General features: G+C 41.3%; 2 protein-coding genes across 2 annotated transcripts in view; both read left to right on the top strand.

Moving 5' to 3' along the window:
• The first annotated feature begins 2,028 nt into the window (after positions 1-2,028).
• On the top strand, positions 2,029-17,725 carry MATN3 (matrilin 3). The gene is made up of 8 exons (XM_032682247.1): positions 2,029-2,143; positions 3,839-4,408; positions 7,659-7,781; positions 8,229-8,351; positions 8,920-9,042; positions 11,003-11,125; positions 15,470-15,577; positions 17,249-17,725. Exons 1-8 carry the CDS (start codon positions 2,029-2,031, stop codon positions 17,302-17,304), a joined length of 1,341 nt encoding a protein of 446 aa, XP_032538138.1. The 3' UTR covers positions 17,305-17,725.
• A 2,026-nt stretch (positions 17,726-19,751) lies between these two features.
• The window catches only part of WDR35 (WD repeat domain 35), a 45,485-nt gene continuing 43,231 nt past the window's right edge, over positions 19,752-22,005 (top strand). Inside the window, 3 exon segments of the mRNA XM_032683348.1 lie at positions 19,752-19,860; positions 20,471-20,588; positions 21,348-21,419. Coding sequence (XP_032539239.1) covers positions 19,837-19,860; positions 20,471-20,588; positions 21,348-21,419 — 214 coding nt within the window. The 5' untranslated portion in view covers positions 19,752-19,836.

Raw genomic sequence — 22,005 nt, 5'->3', positions numbered from 1 at the left:
TTTATCTGTTTGGTGGTGGTTTTTTCTTTAAGTGCTTCAGTATCCTGCAGATAGTCCCCATACTTAGTTACAGGTTTAGTGGTTGATCTGTTCTTCAGCAGAAGTCCTCATGTGGGTGGAGAACATGGATATTCCCTCTAACACATAAGCCTGTACTAAAGCCTTCGCAGTTCAAGTACTCTGTCATCTTCTACTTGCCTGATTGGTACTTATATATGAGTTGGGAAAAGGGAGTTGTACTGGAGGCTTTTAGCCCTTGGGGAAATCTGATGTCTGGAGAGCTCAGGCATTAAGAGCAGGACAGACACCCAGTAGGACTATATCATTATTTACACTGGAAAATATCCAGCATTGTTGAGATACACCATAACTTCAGAAATGTCCTAAAAAAAGAATAAAAACTAAACCATCTACAAACAACTTTCTGCTCTTCCTCTTTTGTGGCAAGAGGTATAAGGAGGTAAAAGATAACTTAGTGATTTTATTTCTGAAGAAAAAAATGGCCTTCTAGTTTGGATTAAATTCTGGATAAAAAGGATTCAAGTTGCTACAGGTTGTTGGTTATTGTCTTTTCAGTGTGTACCTCTGTACATGTTTAAAATTGCTCTGTGATGGCTGTGCTATTGGCAATAGTTTTCCCTTAGGTGCCACCTGTGAGAGCACCTTCAACTGCAGTGGTCTAAGACCATCTTGTTCCACTGTTGTGGCAGTGCCCTGTCCTCCCAGTTACCCTGAGGGGGTACCTGGAGTACACCCAGGGCTGGGGGTAGCTGCACTTAGTTTTCCAGGTTATGAAGAACTGCATTGGATCTGGACTCCCAGAGAGACTCCAAAACCTAGGGGATCTTTAGATGCTGCCAGACTGCTTAAATGGGACTTTGGAAAGGGAGGGGGGAGAGGGGCGAGCTGAAAGACCATATGAAACCAAGTGGCCTGAGAAACAGCTGAACCTGTTGGGTGCTACTCAAATACTGATCCCAGAACATGCTCTGCTCTGGATCCATCTGTCCTGAGTGAGTGTGTCTGTCTGACCATGAGTAGGCACCAGAGGAACTTGGATGTGGGCAGAGAGCTCCTGCCAAGGGGTGGATATTGAGACTTCCCAAGTGCGTGGGTGAGCTGTGTCTGGCAGCAGGAGGCACTGCCTGAAATTCGTCTGGTGTGTGTGTCTGTGTATATACTGTTGCTGAAAAAACTGCAGCCCCCTGTGGGAGAGGAAAGCCATTGTACTCCCCTGGAGCCCTGTCCTGTGGTCTTCCCCTGCATGAAGGGCGGTGGTCCCTCTTCCCTGATGTAGTTTGCAGCCTCTGTGAATGCTGTGGTGGCCTCTTCTACTGTGCAGAACTTGCTGAAGTGCGTCAGTGCCTGCCTGAAACTGTACAGCTGGTGGGTTGGTGGTTCCTCTTCTAAATCGGGGCTTCCTGTTCCCCTTAAGGAGGTGATAGGAGAGAAGATGGTCCTGCAATACAACACGATACAGCTTTGGCAGAGGTCTCTTCTAAAGCATTGTGCTAGAGATCATAGTGGATTCGTGCCCTAAGCTGTGCTTTCTGTTAAAACTCACTGCAGCTTCCCACAGGAACTGGCAGGATTTCCAGTGCCAGGAACCAGACAAAATGCCCATGGTTAAGATTTGGGAACAGGGGAGGCAGCTTTGTGCCTCGGTGATCACACCGTGAGCTTTTTCTCACGTTCTTTACAAATACTGCCTTGGAGACTGAAGTGCAAAGTTAGCCTGGACCAGACACTTCCAGTGGAGGAAGAACGGGTGGGTTTGTGCCTCAGCTCCCCCGCTCCCAGATTTGAACCGCAGGAACACAACGTTGAGCTTAATGCTCGCCCGGCTGGTCGCCCGCCGGGGCGGGGAAGCGAGAGCCGCCGGCCCTTCCTGGAGACGAGGCGGCGGGTGCGGCCGATGCCACCTCGGCGTCCCGTCCCCCCTGCCCGTCCTGGCAGCTTTAAAAGCGGGGCCGCGGGCGCGGGGCCGGCGGCGGCAGTATGGGGCGAGCGCTCGGCATCCTCGGCACCATGGGGCGAGCGCTCGGCATCCTCGGCTGCTGCCTGGCGTTGGCGCTGCCCGCGGCCCCTCGGGGCTCCGCGCTCCGCCCGCGCCGGCAGCCGCGCCCCGGCGGCCCCTCTGCAGGTACCGCATCCCGGGGGGACCCCCCGACCCGCTGCCCCCCGGCCCCACTTGCTCCGCTCTTCGCTCGCTGCTGCCCCGCTGCCGCTCTGGGCACGACCCAAAAACCCGCATAGCTCTTCCCTACCTGCGCTCATTTCTCCGAACAACGTTATTTCAGACTCGCGGAAGGATCACGCTGCTGAAAAAAATGTTGGTTTTGTTTTTGTTTTTTCCCTTAATCTATAAAAGGGAATTCTACCTACAAATCCTGCATTTGGTCTTCTTGTATTTTTTTTTCTTTTTTTTTTAGGACAAACCTCTTGTGTTTTTCTTCATGTCTTAAGCTATGCATGCATGTGCCATTTCTACATGTTTTCTCAGCTTCCCAAAGGCAAAACTGAGTTATGTAGATTTATATAGAATATACCTGTATGGGATCCTAGATTTCTCTGGTGTCTGGTCTGTTATTCTGTCTAAAGGCAAAATCAACTCTGCTGCTGCGCTTGCTGATGGAATTTGTGCAATTTGATTTTTTTCCCTCTGTTTTCACTTGAACAACAGAAAAAAGTTTTTTAATGCCTTGAAAAAAAGTGCTGTTTTCACCTCTACTTTTAAAAGACTTGTGAAGTGGGTTTGTTTTTTCTTTTTTCATTTCAGCTGGAATGATAAAAGTGAACTTGACAGTAGCCAGGAGAAGTGTGATCCCAAAACTGCTCTCAGGCAGCAAATTCAAACTGAATACCTAATATTTTACTATTTAATGCACTCTTGAGCCAGAATGTCTCTTTTATAGAAAATACTCTGCTTTTGGGTTGTGTGTTTTTCATAAACCTGCTGCAAATCCAACCTTGATGGTATAAACTAAGTACGTGGCACCGTCAAGTGTCAGGTCAGGGTATCAGGACAGGGAGGGTACATTTTGGGTGCCTGCTGTTGCTGTCTTGATTGGTTTTTGTCTTCTTAGAAGTGGTGCCCGTCTCTGATCTGAGCTGTGGCTTCTCTGTTCCTAGATTTATATGTCAGTGAGGAATTTTGGAAGCTAGAAGTAATTGTGTAAATGTCCATTTTTACATGTAAAGTTACTTCATAAGTAATTTCATTTTTCTCTATGCTCTAGAAGCCTTAAAACAGTAACAAATTCTAAAGAAACCTTTATGCATCATCATTTGTGTCTTTCTTCTGTTGGCCTTTATTTCTTCTTGTGTACTTTGGATTGTGAATTACAAAGAGATAATTCCTATTTAGCAAGTTATATTGCTACTATTCTTAAAAGATATTAGGATCTGTTCACTATGTGATCTGGCCAGTTCTTTTGCCATTTTATTTCTTTATCTTATAAAAAGTGGAATTCTGGCTTTATCGTTACAAAAATAAACAGTAAATACATTTATATATAATTGCTACATCTCTGTTTTGGCTGCTACATGAAAGCCACAACCCTTAGTTTCAGGGATAGTTAGACATTTTGAGGGTTCAAATGTGCACCTATCTGTTAATCCATTAATACTTAGAAAAGTTCAATTATTTAATTACTTGTCAAAACTAATATTTAAAAATTTCTAATGTGTTGCTCACTATAATTTTAAGCCTCTTCCTAAAGAATCAAGCAGCATTATTTGGTAGGGGTAGTTTGCCATGACAGCACTCACTCCTCTTGGGTGAGAGCTCCTATCCTGTGCAGGAGACGACTGAAGTGTTTCCCTTCCTTCTTGACAGACACCACCTGCAAGAACCGGCCCCTGGACCTGGTCTTCATTGTAGACAGCTCCCGTAGTGTCCGACCTGAAGAGTTCGAGAAAGTGAAAATGTTTCTGTCAGAAATGATTGATACCCTGGATGTTGGGGAAAGGACGACGCGTGTGGCGGTCATGAATTACGCGAGCACTGTCAAGGTGGAGTTCCCCCTCCGGACCTATTTCGACAAAGCCTCTCTGAAGGAGGCTGTGTCTCACCTTGAGCCCTTGTCTGCTGGCACCATGACTGGCCTTGCCATCCAGACTGCTATGGATGAAGTCTTCACTGAGGAAATGGGCACCCGGCCAGCAACCCTCAACATCCCCAAGGTGGTCATTGTTGTGACAGACGGACGGCCACAAGACCAGGTCCAAGAGGTGGCAGCGAGTGCCCGGACAGCTGGCATTGAGATCTACGCGGTTGGGGTGGACCGGGCAGACATGCAGTCCCTGAGGATAATGGCCAGTGAGCCACTGGATGAACATGTCTTCTATGTGGAGACCTATGGTGTGATTGAAAAGCTGACATCGAAATTCAGAGAGACTTTCTGTGGTAAGGGGGCCAGTCCAGGAGAGTAGTGTAATTTGGCTCCTTTTGGTTTCTACTGTGGTTTCGCTCCCTAAGAAAGAAATTCTTCTTTTTCAGAAGTGTTATGTATCACATCTAAATATTTCCTTTGCCATCCATTGGGTAAACAAGCAAACCCTTTTATTCAGTGGAGGCCAGGTATTCATTCTGAATAGTGACCTTACCACGCAGGTAACAGACCTGACTTGAGTGGACCTCCTTGTGCAGGTGGTCAGATTTAGTGCCAGAGAAATCACGGCAATCTGGACAGGGTTTGGCTGTGTATATTTACTGACTTACTGAGAGCACACACCAGAGCTCTGCAGGCTGCTCACTTCTTTTCCCATCTCGCTGGGAAGCTAGGAGGGTAGGAATGTGGAGCTGAAGGGCTCCTTATAGGTTCAGAGTAGGAAAGTAAGTGGGCAGGTGAACTACCATGCTGGCTTGACAAATCTGGTGCAGGATGAAGTGTCCAAGAACTGTGACACAGCCCTACTCACAGAATTCACACCAAATTTTTGACAATTAAGAAACTTGTACAAATCTTGTACAAATCTACTTTGTACAAATATCTTAATTGTCAAAAAGTTGGCAATGTGTTACTCTGTTATTTCAGAGCCTTACTAAAAATTACCCCCATACCTTTTGAGTATGTTTTGAGTCAATAGACCTCTTTCTCTAGGTATGAAATAAATGTGTAGGACCATCTGCAGACAGGACAATTTGCCCAATAACTAGCATAGGAAATGCCTTGAGGTTTGGCTTGGCACCATGTTGTGCTGCTGATGTGACCAGATCCTCTCTCTGGTAGCTGGAAGTGGGCACAAATACCCATCTAGCTGGACATGTATGTGTGCTGTGAACACAGCACTAATTTTCCACCTATGTTTTTGCCAAAGCAAGTCCTTTCATAGCACCAAAGAAAAATCTCTTGTTCTTAAGAGTAAATTTACTGTTTATTGTGCTGAAGCACAGAAATTATGCCCCTGCAGGGCTGGAGGATAAATCAGAGAGCTCACACATGTACACTTCCAGTGTAACTCTGAGTTGCCTGTGTGCAATTAGCCAGAATCTGTGGGATTCATGAACAAAGACAGGGCACAAGACAGTTTTTAAAAAAGTTCCTACAAACCAAATGAATCTAAGAGGGTCTTGTAAGACAGTGTGGTAAACTGGGTCGTTTTCCAGCTCCAGACTGCTTTTTGGTCAGAATTCTGGACTCACCAGTGACAATTTGCTTTTAACAAGGTAAATAAATTTGTTTGTAGGGTGAACTGAAAACAGGAAAACTAATGTTCAGGGAAAAACCAGTTTGCTAAGATCAAGTTCTTGATGCATTGAGAGCATTATTCAATATGAGACCATCCCAGAAATGGAAAATCTTAGCGCTGAATTGCTGTCCAAGTCAGTGGACATTTGACTTTCCTACCACAAAAATCTGACCATTTGAGTCTGAGCTTCTCACTTATGCTTGAAAATATCACACCACAGATTTTGTTCATAAATGATAGAGATTAATTCTCTTATTCCCAAGGGTGTATCAGAATGAAAAGGCACTGTCTTGGTTTGAAATTTGTTTTTACCAAAGGAAAATGTTGCCTTGTTTTCAGACATCATAACATGAGAAGGTTCAAGCACTCTTGCTTCTGATTACTTATCTCACCACTATTGCTTTGGAGTTTGATTTTCCAACTCCAAATGTAGTCCATACCCACATTGTAAGTACTAGTCTAAATAAAATCTCAGGTAAAAACATACTTGTCTTCCCATTTTTCTTCTCTTTTGTTTCTTTATTTCTTTACTTATCATCTCTGTTTTTTTTCCCCTTCATATTTTTTAACTCCAATGTTTTTTCCCACTCCTTCCCTCTCCCTTTCCCTTCCTCAATTTAGTAATCTCAAAAGCATTTAAGTGAGTATCCATGTTTCCTTTACAGTCTGTGGAGATAAACAAGGGCATCTTTAGGTGACCAAAGAGGCAGCAGATCACTTGAGAAGCAGCTAAATACACTTGAGAAAAACTGATCAGGAGTTAATTAGCTACATAGTCTGTGAAGGAAAAGACTGTCAACACATACAGTGCATTGCATTTTGTCTGCCTTGTCACCACAGCACACTTATATCAGCTGCATATCCATCATGCTGCTTTCATGTCAGTTTTGTCTGTTCTCAGGCTGAGACAGCCTTACTGTTTGCTGGGGAATCAGTGGATCCTTGAAAACTGAACTTCATTTTGTACTTTGGAGTTTCAGCTTCTCGGTTGGTTCTCTGAGATTAGAATATTATTTCTGTACTCCCCTTCAATTAGGAGTTTCATGTGCCTGTATAGCTACCTTACTGTAGAGACTTTCCTGCATATCATCCTTTGGTTTTGACTTCTAAAATCTGATGGGTCAAGGCAGCTGCAGCTCTCACACGCCCCATCTTGCACTGGTGGGTTTCCTTGCTGGCTGATACATATGGGCCATCATTACACAGACACACTCTTTATTCATGGGAGGACAGTATGTTATCCTGGTGCCTCTGAGTAATTTTTCTGTTCCTTCTGGTCTTGATCCTCTTTCTGTTTCTCCCCTCCCCTCCTCTCCATTCCCCTCCCCTCCCTTCTATTTTCCTTTTCCTTTTCCTTTTCCTTTTCCTTTTCCTTTTCCTTTTCCTTTTCCTTTTCCTTTTCCTTTTCCTTTTCCTTTTCCTTTTCCTTTTCCTTTTCCCTTTCTTCTCAATTAATTTCATTTTGCTTTCTGTTGCATTTCAGTTTACATGGGAGTGTTTTCCAGTGCGCCAACAACTCATAGATCAGGTTCTGTGCCAGTGAGCTGAAGTTTGTAAGCCACCAGACAGTGACTGATACATTTTAGCATTATTTCAGCTGGCTGTCTGTAATAGAAAGGACTGGGTATAAAAAACCAGAAGGTCCTTTTCATTGCTGATTTCTCATTTCCAGTGTAATGTTACTAAATGCTTAAAATCTCTCCCTGTTGCACTCTTTTAAATTCATCTTTTCCTCTGCCACCTCAGGTGGTGAGTTATTTCAGTGACATTTATGACCTCTCCCTGTTGGCTACAGAATGATGCATAGGAGACCTGTAAGGTTTTGAGACAGTGACACAGCATTGACATTTACTACCACTAATCCAGCAAAGAGTGCAAGATGTACTTCTGTAATCATGAATGATTAATGACTGTTTCTTTCCTTTGGGATGACTGAAGTACCTTTCTGTGACTGCCCTTTGTAGCTGTGAATGCGTGTGCCCTCGGGATCCATGACTGCAAGCAGTTCTGTGTGAGGAATGGCAGATCCTACCTCTGTGATTGCTATGAAGGCTACACTCTGAATCCAGATAAGAGAACCTGCTCAGGTTCTCTTATGTGAGAAGAGAACATTCGCTTATTGTGAGCAACTAGAAAAAAAATTCACTTTTTAACACCATAATTGGGTTTGAGAAGCTACTTGCGTACTTCTGTTGAAACACTGAACATCTGTACCTTTTTCAATAATAATAAATCTAGTAATGAATAATGAATAAAAATCTGCTGCAAGTAATGGTGAGAAGTAGTTTGTTTCCATCACCATCCTTTTTAATTATGCCTACAGATCCATTCATGAGGGCCAGATGTCAAAACAAAGTCTTCAGATGCAGACTCTGCATAGATATTTTCTCCTACCACTTGTTCTAATTCTTTCAATTAGTATTGCCATTTTTGAGCTGACTCCAAATAGAAATATATTAAAAAATGTGAATGTGCACTCCATCTGAACAACTTTTTATTAACAATGAACTGTTTCTCTAATGTGCATCTTGCAGCTGTGGACACGTGTGCACCGGGAAGGCACGAGTGTGATCAGATCTGTGTGAGTAACAACGGATCCTATGTCTGTGACTGCCATGAAGGCTACACCTTGAATCCAGACAAGAAGACTTGCTCAGGTAAGAATTAAAGGCTACTTGAATATATGAAACCCATGGAGATATGGACATGTTTTCTTTGACTTACTCTCTTTATTTCTACTTGAAAAATTGCTTATAGACATCAATCCTTAAAATGAGAACTCACCTGTAGACTTTCCCCTTGGTTCCAATAGCAACAAAATTGTAATTTGCTTTATATTTGTTCATTAAAAAATGCAATTTGGCGCTTATCTACCATTTCATGGTCTTAAACATTGCTTAGCTGCTTAGTCTGACACAGGGCAGGTTATTGCTCATCTTGGTTTTTTAGCTTCATCCTTACTGGGAATGTTCAGGACTGTTGGAATTTCTGATGAAAGTAAGAACTGCATGAGATGTAGTATAGTTGTGTCTTGCAGTCCTGGTATCTGCCTTCTCCATTAAATAATTAGTAACTGAATTCAGCTGTCTGCAGCATAATACAATAATGCAGTAGGACACTGGTTGATTTCTAATTAAATTGTAATTATAAATGCTGAGCATTTAAAACTCTTGAGTGTCTGGGAGAGATTAATAGGTTTCTTTTCTTAACCATGGTTCACCACAGCCATGGATATGTGTGCACCTGGAAGGCATGACTGTGCACAAGTCTGTCTGAGTACCGATGGATCCTACAGCTGTGGCTGCTATGAAGGATACACTCTGAATCCAGACAAGAAGACTTGCTCAGGTAAAATCCGATTAAGGAAACAGCAAGTAGCTTTTCAAAATCAGGTTAACTTATGTCATTTTCCTGATAGATTATCCAAGAGTTTATGTACAACTACTTAAAACACAGGACTACTTTGTTTCTTCATATGAACAGTAGTAATTTCAGACCCATGGCTCTTCTACAGTTGTGTGAAGCTTGTATTTGGTAATATTAAAATACCATTTAGCATATCCTTGAGGACTTCATAGTATTTTTACACCCATGGAGCATAAATTCCCATATCCAGTATGTGATGTGCATTACCCGTGTCAGAAAACTCTTCAGCAAAGCAGCACAAGGAAATGAGATGAAGGAGAGCAAGGACTGTGCTGGAAGAGAGACTGAAGTCTGTATCATCATGAGTGTGATTGCTCTTTCTGGTGGATGTGTTGAGACCTTAAAAAATACTCCAGTCTTAGAGCTCTAGAGGATGGAGGGAAATGTTCTTTCCCAGTGCTGGTCTCTTGTGGAAAACAGGAGCATAGATGTAGCTGATAGTTAAGGATATACAAGTAAATATATTGATAATATGTATTCTATATTTTCTTCATGTCATTAGGGTTTGAACTTCACTGTTAATTTCATTGGATGTCTCACTGACGATTTATTTAGAGAAATTCCTTTTTTTTTCCACTTGACTATAATCCTTTTCCTACACACTACACTGTGTGTGACAAAGTGCTGAACTTAAGCTTTCAGTTCCAGGAGGTTCCTAGGCAAATCTCTCCAATTAAGTCACAGGTCTCACATCTCAAAGAGGTGAAGCCAGAGGGTCTCAGTATTTCTTCCTGTTTAGTGTAAAATCTGATTTTGTAAATATGGTGCCTAGGATTAACTCTCACCTGGCATTATAGAGAGGCAATAAACATGTGAGGGAATGTAGATTCACTTAGGCATCCCCTTTGGGAGTCCAATCCAAAGCTTATTTCTTAGCACTGATTCTCTTCCTGCATAGTCAAACTTGAAATTATTTTCCTAATATGCTTGCTTTTTTTCCCTTTTGAATCTCATTTTGCAGTATGCTACTAATGATTTCTCAACCATACAAGTCTTTGTGATAATTATATATAATTATATATAATTATGTAATTATATCACAAATATATATATATATTTTATAATTATTATATATATATTTGTGATATATAATTATATCACAAAGACATGCAAAGAATGATGCAAAAATAGTCTAGGTCCAGGAGAGGGTACTTTCCACTTTTTCTTTTTTTCTTCTTTTCCCTTTCCCGTTTCCTTTCTTTCTCTCTTTTTCTCTCTCTTTTTCTCTCTGCCTTTTCTCTGTGTCTTCCTCTCTTTCTCTCTTGCTTTCTTTCTCCTTCCTTTATCCTTCCTTGTGCCTTACTGGGCCTCCTTACTGCAAAGATATCCAAATATAGGAACTCCTTCTCAGCTTGCCCTTTCAGAGCTGACGTGTTAAATTTGGCAGAAAACAGCAGCCTCACACATAAAGTGCCCACTTTGTAACTGGCAGTGGGTGTCATGTCTCTTTTTTTTAGCAGCCACGTATACTTTTCAGTTTATGGTCTTTTGACTCCACAAAACAGTGTCTTCTCCAACTCAATTAGAGCTGAAATAATGCCAAATAGTCTCTTAAAATCCACATATTTGTTCTCTGAGATTCTGTTGGATAATTGTTTTGTAACTGTGTCCTTGCTAGTTCCATTCCTTTTGCAATCTGTTACAACTGCAAAAAAGTGTTGCCAGTATTCAAAAAATTGTATTAATTTTGTGATGTTGATAGCCAGATAAAAACACAATCTGTGTACCCTGCTCTGGTTAGTGGCATGGTGACATGCAATAAAAACACCCTGGTTTGAATCTAAATGAAGACACATTTGCAAATGGGAATTGCTATCACCAACTCTAAAGGCTGAAGTTTGGATATTTTGATTAATATTCTCTTCTCAAATGCCTCCCCCAGCTGTTGACGTGTGTGCACCTGGAAGGCACGACTGTGAGCAGGTCTGTGTGAGAGATGATCTGTTCTTCTCCTGTGACTGCTACCAAGGCTACACCCTCAACCCAGACAAGAAGACTTGCTCAAGTAAGACCAGATCGCTGTTCCCTTTCCCCTCACAGCCTCCCCAGCCAAGTGCATGTGTTGCAATAGCTCTCACTAGCAGGTTAATATATTTGAATCTGTCTGAGAAACTTTCACATGCATTCAGGTGTTACAAGGCAGTTCTATGTCACTCTGCCTTTTCCACTTTGAGCAAAATTCAGAGATGCAAAGAACTTTATTATGCAACAATGCTAGTAACTGCTTATCATTCAGTCTTTGTATCTTAGAACTAAGGCCTTCACTAATTTATGCAATATTCAGCAAACTCAGAACTGAGAAATAATTGAAGAGTTGGGGTTAGTCATACTTTGCAGTACTGTGGAACCTGTGTACCATCATGTAAGACAGTTTGATGTGACATCCTCCCTTCCAGGCTGAATTTCATGTTGCTGTTCCTTTCTTTTGCTTCACAGTGACTTTGTGTTACAGTAAAAATGTAATAATTTCAGAAGTGTTTCTTTCCTTCCCAGTCTCCTTACTGTCAAGTTATTGTGTACTGGAAACTTTTCCTAGCATTCCTTTGGAGTTCATATGGCATTTCACATCTGGTAAGGTTAGGTAGCTGCAGTCAGAGGGACCAAGGACTGAGGTATCCCTTGTATTAATTAATGTATTTATCCAGAGTAAGACAGTTAGTTTGTCTCGCTGCTCCAAGACAAGATCAGTTACACATCTCAGTAGTTCCTGGTAAGATTCATACAGGATAGGCTCCCAGCATGGAAAAGCATTGCCATTGGGAAGCATTAAAAAACGTCATCTTGTTTTCTGATAACTGTTCCTCCAAAGTGCATTCTGTAGGAACTGATGTACATGCACCAGGACCCCATGACTGTGAGCAGATCTGTGAGAGTTATGGTGGATCATATACCTGTGATTGCTATGAACGCTTTACCTTTAATCCGGATAAGAAAACATGCTCAAGTAATAATTTAATGTTGGGGTTTTTTTTCTGAATATGTTTATTTACTGAAGCACCTCTCTTCAATGTGTTAAATCTTTTTAAGCTGTTTGAGAAATGTTCCATCAACTTGCAAGCTCCCTTGAAGTATAATCCCTTTTCATTCTTTTATGCCTCTTTCCACTAGTGTTTTGAGCTAGTTTGGTTTTTCTTGTTTAGTTATAGCAGTTACTGTATTTAAAACTACAGATGACTCTTATCTGTCACCATGCATTTAAGGACTCACTGTATTTAAAAATGCAATCTGTTATAATCTGCATTTCCTTATGAAATGGAAATAACTGGGGGCATTAGCAAGGTGGGGTTCTGGGGCATCTGTCTGTGGGATGTGGGTCTCAATTGTGTACCAGCTTTTGGAGGATGGTGGGGGGCCAGAGGGGAACAGAACTGGTGTAAGAACTACTGCAGTGCTAAACCCTATGTTCTTGTCCACTCCTCCAAGCTGAGTGGGGCAAGCATGAACTGTTGTCTTTTCAGATGGGCAATAATGGCATCAAATATTGGCCGAACCTGATGTAGATAAGTTAAGTTGGGTTTGGCAGGGATGTCAGAAGGTACCTAGTCTGACCTCTGGTTCAGAGCAGGAATAATTCGCCATCACATCAAGTAGGCAAAGACTCTATGTGAGAGCACAGTTATAAAATAGGTGGATATAGCCAAACACCATCTGCAAAAATAATGATTTCTTGTTGGTCTGGACTTAAACACAAATGCAGTGTAAAAACACAACTTTAGAGTGTTTTGTATGACTTTTTGGGCATCCCAGTGGCAACAGGAATGTCCCATATTTTGAATACCAAATACTGGAAGACTCTCAATTTCACAGAAGGACTGAAGAAGAATTCAGAGTACGCTTGGACAATTGCCAGAGTTGGTTGGAAAAGTAATTTTGTTGAAACAGACAAAATCCAAGGAGGATCTGATCTGTCATTGGAGAATTTAAATGAGACATAAAAAAATTAACTGGCAGTTGGCTGGAAACCAACCATGTTGGTGTGATGTTTTGAACTAGCCTTCCTCCAGCTGTCTCTTGAACAGCTCTTCCTTGTACATTGACCATAAAGCCAGTGGAATGTTCCAAAGAAGAGAGCTGAACAAATACAGGTCCACTGGAATCAAGGAGACACCAGTTTCAACACTGGCTCTAAGACAAATGAATTTCTGCACTGCTAGAAATGAATCTGTTCATTTCCATGCAAAATGGCAATATTAATGGCATGATTGATAACCAAAAAAAAAGGAGCCAAACCAATTCAGAACGAAAGAGAAGCGTATCCAGATACAATATTCCCATTGTTTCTTTGTTACAGCACTGTGTTTGACATTGATCAGTTATGCATTTATATATCTACAGAAAAAATAAATGAATAATCTGTTGTCATTGCAAAATAAATGAATAATCTGTTGTCATTGCCTTTGCAAGCAATGTAAAAAAAATATATGAAGAGACAGTTATTACATAGAGGTAGTACCTCTTGATAACTCGTTGAGAGTATATTTCATAACTGTAGGCTCTCTTTTAAGAAGTCTTTGTCTTTGGATACTTATTATTCTGGTCTCAGATGTAGATGGTTATCTCACTACAGTACCTGTGCTGCAGTAGCTGTTGATATGTTTGTTCTCAGCCTGCAGCAAGTGGTGCAGCCTTAACTTATTTACTTTATGTAGTAGGTGAGGTTAAGTTGCCTTTCATGCAGCTAACACCTCACAGCCATCAGCTGATACCTGACATTATTATACCACAATGAAATTATCATCTCTCTGAACCCTGGGTTTTTTGTGAATTATGGAGAAAAGGGAATTCTTGAAGACAGCTGAGGCTGCTCCCCTGTTAGTCTGGAAGACTGAGGTCAAGACCTAGGAAAGATTCAATGGCACTATAGTGGAGTATGAGAATACTTGTTTTCTCTTTCTTAAGAGACTGGTGACTTCTCTATCACACTAACTGGCTCCTCCAGTGATATTGCTGTGTCTTTCTACTAGATTTTAAATTCACTTGGGCCTATTAGAATGATGTCATTCCCTCCCTCTATATTTATGTTATATTGGAATGGATTTGTGCCCACACCTTTTGAACCAAAAAAGATACTCCCTATGCATACATATTGCCAATGTTAGAGACCAAGAGTACTTGTGGGGTGATACACATTGATGATTTAGCTGAACTTCTGATGCAGAGTATTTAAAATTAATACACAAGCTCCTGGTATTATTTACCAAGAGGTAAATTCAATTCTTCTAGTTCCTTCCCAAGCTGAGACTTATGTATCTAAATTCTACCCACATCTCAGAAACTGATGCAAAGCAATGAAGGCACTGACCTACTCTTTGTGTCTAAAATCATTACATGCCTTCTTGCTTGGCTTAAAAACTTGTGGAGGCTTAACTTTGGACTAATGCATTCTCAGAAGTCCTGTGTTTGGGAGTGATGGGTACACCAAATGGCACTACAATACAGCTTTGACAGGGCAGCAACCGTGATTTTGTATAAATAGATTTAGATTCTCTTAAATATATTTAGATATGAGGAAAAAATCCCTTACTATGAGAGTTGTGAGGTACTGGAACAGGTTGCCCAGAGAAGCTGTGGATGACCCATCCTTGCAAGTGTTCAAGGCAGGTTTATGTGGGGTTTTAAGCAACCTGGTCTAGTGAAAGGTGTCCCTGCCCATGGCAGGTGGGTTGGACTAGATGACCTTTAAAGGTCCCTTCCAACCCAAACCATTTCATCATAGAATCATTCCTCTGAGGAGAAGCACAACAAGGTAGTCATGACCTTAAATACATCCAAGCGAATAAATTCTGTTTACAGTGATGCCAGTGGCCTTCCTCTGTGGATAGTCTAATGGTCAAAGTACTGCTTCCAAGATGGAGACCTGGACTGCAGGTTCTTCTCAGTCTGCATCACCTGAACACATTCATTCTACTTCCCAGGGTGCCCTATTTTTTCACATGGGGATATTCTGGACGAGAGGGTGAAGGGAAGATTCACCCTAGTCTAGCAGTTAGAGCTGATGGAGTAGGTTAGTTGGTCCCTGCACCCACGCCCCTTTTTATATTTTGCTCAGTAATGGTCTAATTTAAAGAGTGCAGAGGATCCAGGTAGGCAGGAAAGGAAGTCCCTGCTCTGCCTCCTTCTTCATTAGAGTCAAGCTCTTTCTTTCCTGTCCTGGACTATGACACTCAGCTCTCTGGCTACACACCAGCCCCTATTCACGGCCGTCCCTCCTTCCCAACTGCCCTGGGTTGCAGTGCTTTATGCAGTCTTACAGCATGGGTTCGATTCCTTTTGCAGAATCAAGCATTTTCTTGGGATTTAAATGGTCAGGAATTGTAATAAATACTCTAAATGCTGTTTTCTCTCTTAGGAGCCATAACGAGCAGTCTCGTAACAACTGAAGAGTCCTGTAAGTGTGAGGCCATAGCTGCCCTCCAGGACTCGGTCACCTCGCGCCTTGAAGCTCTGTCCACAAAATATATCCTTTTTCTTACTTGAGCTCCTGCATTCAGCACTTTACTGGTATTTTAGAGGTAGCTGTTCTGATATAAACCAGGGAAGAAATATCCCTCAAAAGAGAAAGTATTTTCCATGTGATTTTAGAAAAATTATGGAAAAAAAATCTTCACTGAAGAGCGTTAGTATCATGACACAGATATAACAAATGCATATGGCCACATCCCCTAGACTATATATGCCATGTTGAACATCAAGCACTGATCTATTTATAATTCTTCCAGATGACTTTTACTGTTACAACAAATGCTCACTTTTGAGCACTCCTAATTATGTCCCAAAACTTTAGAGACAACTTCACAGTGTGACAAGAGTCCTCTTAGGTGTGGTATTCCTCTGCATCCCACCTGCAGAGGCAGGCACTGTCCCAAGTGATTTTCATGCACCTTCTGTTCTGTGGAAATGTGCAAACCTATTAATAACCAGCTCCTGGGATATAGAAAAATGGGAGAGCTGCAATGCAGGGTGCCAAGAAATGTGGTCAGCTCCCAGATTCAACATTCCACAAACAAATGGGAGAAAAAAACCCAAACAACATACAAAAAGAAAGCAGTGAACTCTGTGGTACCACACAAACCTGAATGCTGGAATAAATGCCCTCAGATGGCATGGCAGGAACTAATAACTGGAATTTAAAGTTGGACAAGCTGTGGTCCATCCATAATTTTTAAAGTGAGAATGGTTGATCACTTACAATTTACCAAAGATTTTCCTTGCTGGAAATTTTTGCAACTGCATTTTTTTTTCTCTAAAAGGTGCTCTTGTTCAAAGAGGGATTGATTTAGAGGAGTGTTATGTCAGTGGTAGTCATCCTGATCCCCGTGGCTTCAAAGAAGTATGGTCATTTAGGATTAGTCAGAGAAGGAGAGCAAACTAGTAAGTTTTAGACATGAACTCATAATTTAGACAGATAAAAGAATTTTTCAGTTTGCCAAAGTTTCTAGAAGTCAAATGAAAACTTCTGCCAAGGACAAAAGGCTTTCCCAGAGCTTGAATAAATTCAAAGTTATTTTTATGAGATCTAATTGCAAATCTCTCTTCTTGCACTGTGTTTGGAGTTCAGTTTATCTGCCTGGGAAAATCGAAGGGAAGACTGACTTTTTTGGATTATAATATATGTTTCTGGGAATCTAAGTAGTTAAAAGTGAACAGTAAGATAATTAAACCTGTAATGTCATCTTAGAAGTAGCATGTCCTTCAGAGATCAATTTTTCTGCCTCAAGAGCTAATGCTAAGCAAAAAAATGCAGTGGTTTCAAGTTAGGATTTTACCTGATTATAAAGAATAGAGGCTTCCTTTCAGAGTTTTTCTTTGGTAGGCCATTTGTATCCCTAGCATTGTTTCAAGACAACCTGGAAAACACAGCACAGACAATCATCTGCCACTTCTCAGCCCTGAATGTCACTTGGTCCAATTCCTTCTAAGAAGTGAGGGTTGTTGAGATTATTTGGGAAGATGCCAGACCATGACAGGTCTCTAAAATGTTTTGAAATCTGTGGTTCAAGCATGTATTGACCTCATCTAGAAAACAGATTGTGTGTTGAAATGTGTGTTGAAAATGCAGCAATGAGAAAGATTAAAAATAAAACAAACCCTATAGCCATCTATTTTATTGCCCTTAACAACTGGCCACTAGATGAAGTGTCTGAGAAGCTGCGGGCGTATCAAGACAGACAGCAGGTTGTCTGAGTTATCCTTCTGCTTGATTTTAAAATAATCTTTCAGAATCAAAACTTTTTGTAGTTTTTTTGCTTTACTTTGTTGCACAGCTTACAAAACAGGAGTTGGTTTGTTATTATTGACAAGTGCCAAGTAGACTTCATGAAGAAAACAGTCTTGAAAATACAGTGACCCTGAGGATCTTCATGTACAGTCACTTCATAGCCATAACACTACACCTGCTGTGCTTCAGTTCGTACTGCAAGTAGTGCAGCAGATACTGCTTTTCTGCAATAACTGCATTTTTTATTCTCTTACTTCAAAGTAAATACAGAAAAAAATGAATGGATACAGTATATCACATTATATAAAACTGTGAAATGGCAAGACAGAGAGAAAAAAATGTGCCTATGTCTTCTGTCTGTTAAATGGGAAAGTAAGTTGGGATCTTGTAACTTATTTTAATAAAGTACAGTATGATATGCACATTGATGTTGGAAGTGTTTTTGTATACAACTTAAAAGATGTGTGTTATGAAATAAAGGGTTTAAAAAACCAAAAAAACAAAACCTCAAAGATAAAGGAGGCATAAATGGGAGAAATTCACAGAATTAAACAGGATACTGTCCCCAAGTTACATAGTTGGAAAAAGAAGCATTTGATTTTAAAACCTACAAGTACTTATTAATATAGGTAAAAGGTTTAACAGTAATTTCAAGCATTAAAAATGTTGTTTAACATTCAGAATGGTAACAGATATCGTCCAATTTAAGGTTTTTATCTTGCAAGATTTACTTATTAGTCAGTTATTAGTTATTATTAGTTAATCATTCCTGTTGTCATACCAAGGACTTTACTGAGACTACTTGTGTCTATTGTGCTTGTAGAAGAAAACACACAAGCTAACAATTAAAAAAATTAATTGTGAAAGGAATCTACTACTTTTGTACACTGGCACTTATAATAATCCAAATGCTTTAGAATCTATATTTAAATTTAGATTCTCTAAATTTAGAGTAAAAACTATGATTAAGTTTTTTTAATCAAAAAATTCCAACATATTTTGTAGAGTTTTGCAATGTAATTACATAAAATATCTGGTAACTGGTTTGCCAAGGACATATTAATGACTTCTGTGCATGTTTCATACCCTGCACATAATAGATTCAAACAAGTCCAGTTATGTTCACTGCACATGGGAGTGAGACTTCAGGTATGTCTACACATTAATGTTAAGCTGGAATATAACACTTAATAGCACAAGTGAACAGTTTCAGCAAGGGCTAAAAACCAAACTAGAAACAGTCCAAGGATGCTGGATTGGACTGTGGTCGATATTTTATGATGTGTCCCCACTGGTATTAATTTGCTGTCGTTCAATTAGTGGGACAACCTGGCTATGCTACACTTGGTTCCTCAAAGTGCTGTGTATGCATATATTTTTTCTCTAAGTCGGGGAGGTTTATATCCAGCACTTTGCTTTCTTTCATGTCCTCTGTTTAGCCATGGGTATTATACAGGGATTTATAGGGCCAGAAGTATGCCTTGGCCTCCATGATTGGTAAGAATAAACAAGTTGTAAATCTAATGCAAGACTTTACAACTTTTTGGCAATTGAGAGTGGATGACATCAGTCCCATTTACACTAAGGCCAGTTGTCAGATGAGATGTAAAATTTTATACCACAGTGGAATATTGTCCTGGAGGCCAGATGTGTCTTGCAAGCTGTCAGCTGGGCAGGCTTTGTTTCATGCACTAGTATTCATAACTTCATTTTATGTTACAAATGATAGTATTTACATTCAATTCCTCTGAGCAATTATCTGTCTCATTTCGTGAGTACCAGGTAAACCAAGGTGATAAAACCGATTTTTTTAAAAATACGACATATTGTTGTCCAGAAAAATGGGATTCGTTACCTTGTGTGCCACAAGCCAATAATTACACACTCAAGAGAGACATTGATTATTTAGATGGATACAAATTCTCTTAGACACATTTAGATATGAGGAAGAAACTCTTTACTGTGAGGCTGGTGAGGCACTGGCACAGGTTGCCCAGAGCAGCTGTGGCTGCCCCATCCCTGGAAGTGTTCAAGGCCAGGCTGGATGGGGCTCTGAACAAGCTGGTCTAGTGGACGGTGTCCCTGCCCACGGCATGGGGATTGGAACTTTAAGGTCCCTTCCAGCCATCTGTGATTCTGTGTTGATAAAAGTTACACTACAAACGCCGCGCGCACAGAACTTGGGGTTCACAAGCTTTGCGATTTTCCTTCGCGTAGAAGCAGAGTGACCTTCATGAACGCATAACCAAGCGAGTACTACCGCCAGTGGCTGCGCCGCGCACAAAGCCCCTGCCACTACCCATAGCTCCACCGCCCAGGTCCCTCACGGCCCCGCCCCGGAGCATCCCGTTCGCGGCGCCGGGGCGGGCACAGCCCGCTAATGGCGCCCGTCCGCTCCCCTCCGGAAGCGGCGCCATTTCCGCGCCCGTTGCCAGGGAGACGCGGCGGCCGCGCTGCCGTGCGGGGCGGCCCGGGCCCGCTCCCTTTGCTCCGCCGCGATGTTCATCTACCTGTGCAAGAAGGTGCTCCTGGGGCACGGGGGACACGCGGGGCGCGGACGGCTCTGGGGAAGAGGGAGCTCCCCACTCGCCCGCCGTCTCACCCGGGAGCTCCCCGGGATCGGGAGCGCGGAGCCCTGAGGGACCCGCGGGGTCTCTCCCGCTGCGGGCCGTCTGGTCCCGGTGCAGCGCTTCCCAGAACGCTGCCCTGCTCTGTCCCCCCCGGCTCCCTCGGCCTGGGATTGGGGCTTGGGGTTCGGTCTCCAGTGTTCCAGCTGCTCCCGCAGCTCGGCAGCTGCTCCCTCGGGATGCTTTGGACACGGCTGGAGACCGAAGCCCTGTGCACTGTGTGACCCCTCTGTCCTCTTTGTCAGCACACCTTTGAAGGTGTCCTGATATTGTTATTTACTGCATGTGTTCGACTGCTCCAGTGTGGCACAGCTCCATAGTGCTTGTCATTCTGTCTTCTGTCTCTTTTTGCGTGTACTGCTCTGTTAATAGAAATAAATTTTTCTCACGTGCTTAAATTTGTCTCACGTGCTATCGTAGGTGCCTTTGAGGTGTTCAAGTAGAGCATGTGAAATAAAACGTGATTCTTGCAATTGTGTAGAGATACAAAGGACTTCTTTTTCAGATTGCAATTCCCGGTAATGTCCGCTTAAAATGTATTTCCTGGAATAAGAATCAAGGTTTCATAGCCTGTGGTGGAGAGGACGGATTGCTGAAAGTTCTGAAATTAGAAACACAAACAGGTAAATGAGGGGTTTTAATTTTTTTTTTTTTAAAGAACAACACCCACCACACTTTAGAAAGCATAACTTCTTCCACAGGTTACCTGTTGATATGGCATGTGTTTTAAATCTGTACCTGGCTACTTACATATTTGCACTAACATCAAATTCTTTCATTACTTTAATTTGAACAGTTTTTCTTCAGCTGGTCTTACATGATGCATGTGTAATTTGCCTGTTATATCTGCTGATGTTTTCTTAAGTGCTTCTGCTTCTTTTTTCAGGGCATGCATTTAATTCTTGTTCTTTTTGTGCAGGCTTTCCCTTTATTTTGGACCTTTTTTCATGATTTCATGATTTTTGTTTGAATGCTCTCTGTCTGCCACCTTACTAATTTCTGGGAGAAAGTTGTGTATTTTCATTTAAATAAATATGTTCCAAGAAAAGTAAAATCTATTCTCAAAATTTTTTAAACCTTTTTCTGAATGTAATAAAATGTGATAGCCACAGCTGTTGTTGTGGGGGATTTTGTTTATTTTGTTGTGCTTTTTTTTTTTTCCTGAAAGAGTGCTAGACCATAAAGCATATATCAGTTTGGATGACAGATGTCAATAGTGAACACACTGAGCTGATGGGTGGGAAATTCAGCCTGCGGTTACCATTTACATACTTTTAGCTGATTTATTGATGTAAATAGTGATTAGAGCTGCAGTATTCATAGAGACACAATAATATGTATGGTTTGTTAGGTTTATTTTTATATGATTTTTGTTATTTTAGATGAAGCAAAAATAAAGGGGCTGGCGGCTCCTAGCAATGTTTCTGTCAATCAAACTCTTGAAGGTCACAGTGGTAAGTGTATTTAGGCATTTAATCTACCTTTGGTTAGAATCAAAAGATACAAGATTTTGTGAAGCTGATAGAGTAATTTTGGTATAACTTTTTATTTTTAAGCCTGAAATAAAGGTTAGCAGTATTCAACTTGGGTATGTAACAGCTTGGCTGTCAATTTTTACCAAGTTATCTGATGAAAGACCTGCAGTCAATATTTCATGATCTTAAGCGAATCACTGGGTTGGGAATCAAACTAATGCAACCTTCCCTCAGTTCTCCTGGCTGATTTTGTACATGTGGAGCATCCTGCACAGAAAAATCTCTGCTCTGCCTGGTATGATTTCCAGTTTGCTTATGGATTTTGGAAGGTTAAGTCTGAACTTGGACATCACAACCTAACTTGTGTTTTGTGTTACCTCAGTTTCGGTTTTTCCATATTATTTGGTGCCCACTCATTATCTTGAGAAGGAAATGTTGATTTCTATTTAAGTGGGTGATGCTGTTGTATGTGCCATACGTACAAAGAGGGACTTTGTTGTTGCTTTTGGGTTTTTCTTAATTGTGCAGTGTTACTGGAATATTACTTGTTGTCTCTGACTTCAGC

This window comes from Chiroxiphia lanceolata, chromosome 3 (genome assembly GCF_009829145.1).
Source record: "Chiroxiphia lanceolata isolate bChiLan1 chromosome 3, bChiLan1.pri, whole genome shotgun sequence".
NCBI lineage: Eukaryota > Metazoa > Chordata > Aves > Passeriformes > Pipridae > Chiroxiphia > Chiroxiphia lanceolata.
Note: the sequence above shows the minus strand (reverse complement) of the source record. Positions and strands in the feature narration are given on the sequence as shown.

Coding starts and splice junctions, on each gene's coding strand:
- MATN3 (XM_032682247.1), top strand. CDS start 2,029: ATGGGGCGAGCGCTCGGCATCCTCGGCTGCTGCCTGGCGTTGGCGCTG. Junction 9,043..11,002: donor AGACAAGAAGACTTGCTCAG/GTAAAATCCGAT, acceptor TGCCTCCCCCAG/CTGTTGACGTGTGTGCACCT. Junction 11,126..15,469: donor AGACAAGAAGACTTGCTCAA/GTAAGACCAGAT, acceptor TTTCTCTCTTAG/GAGCCATAACGAGCAGTCTC.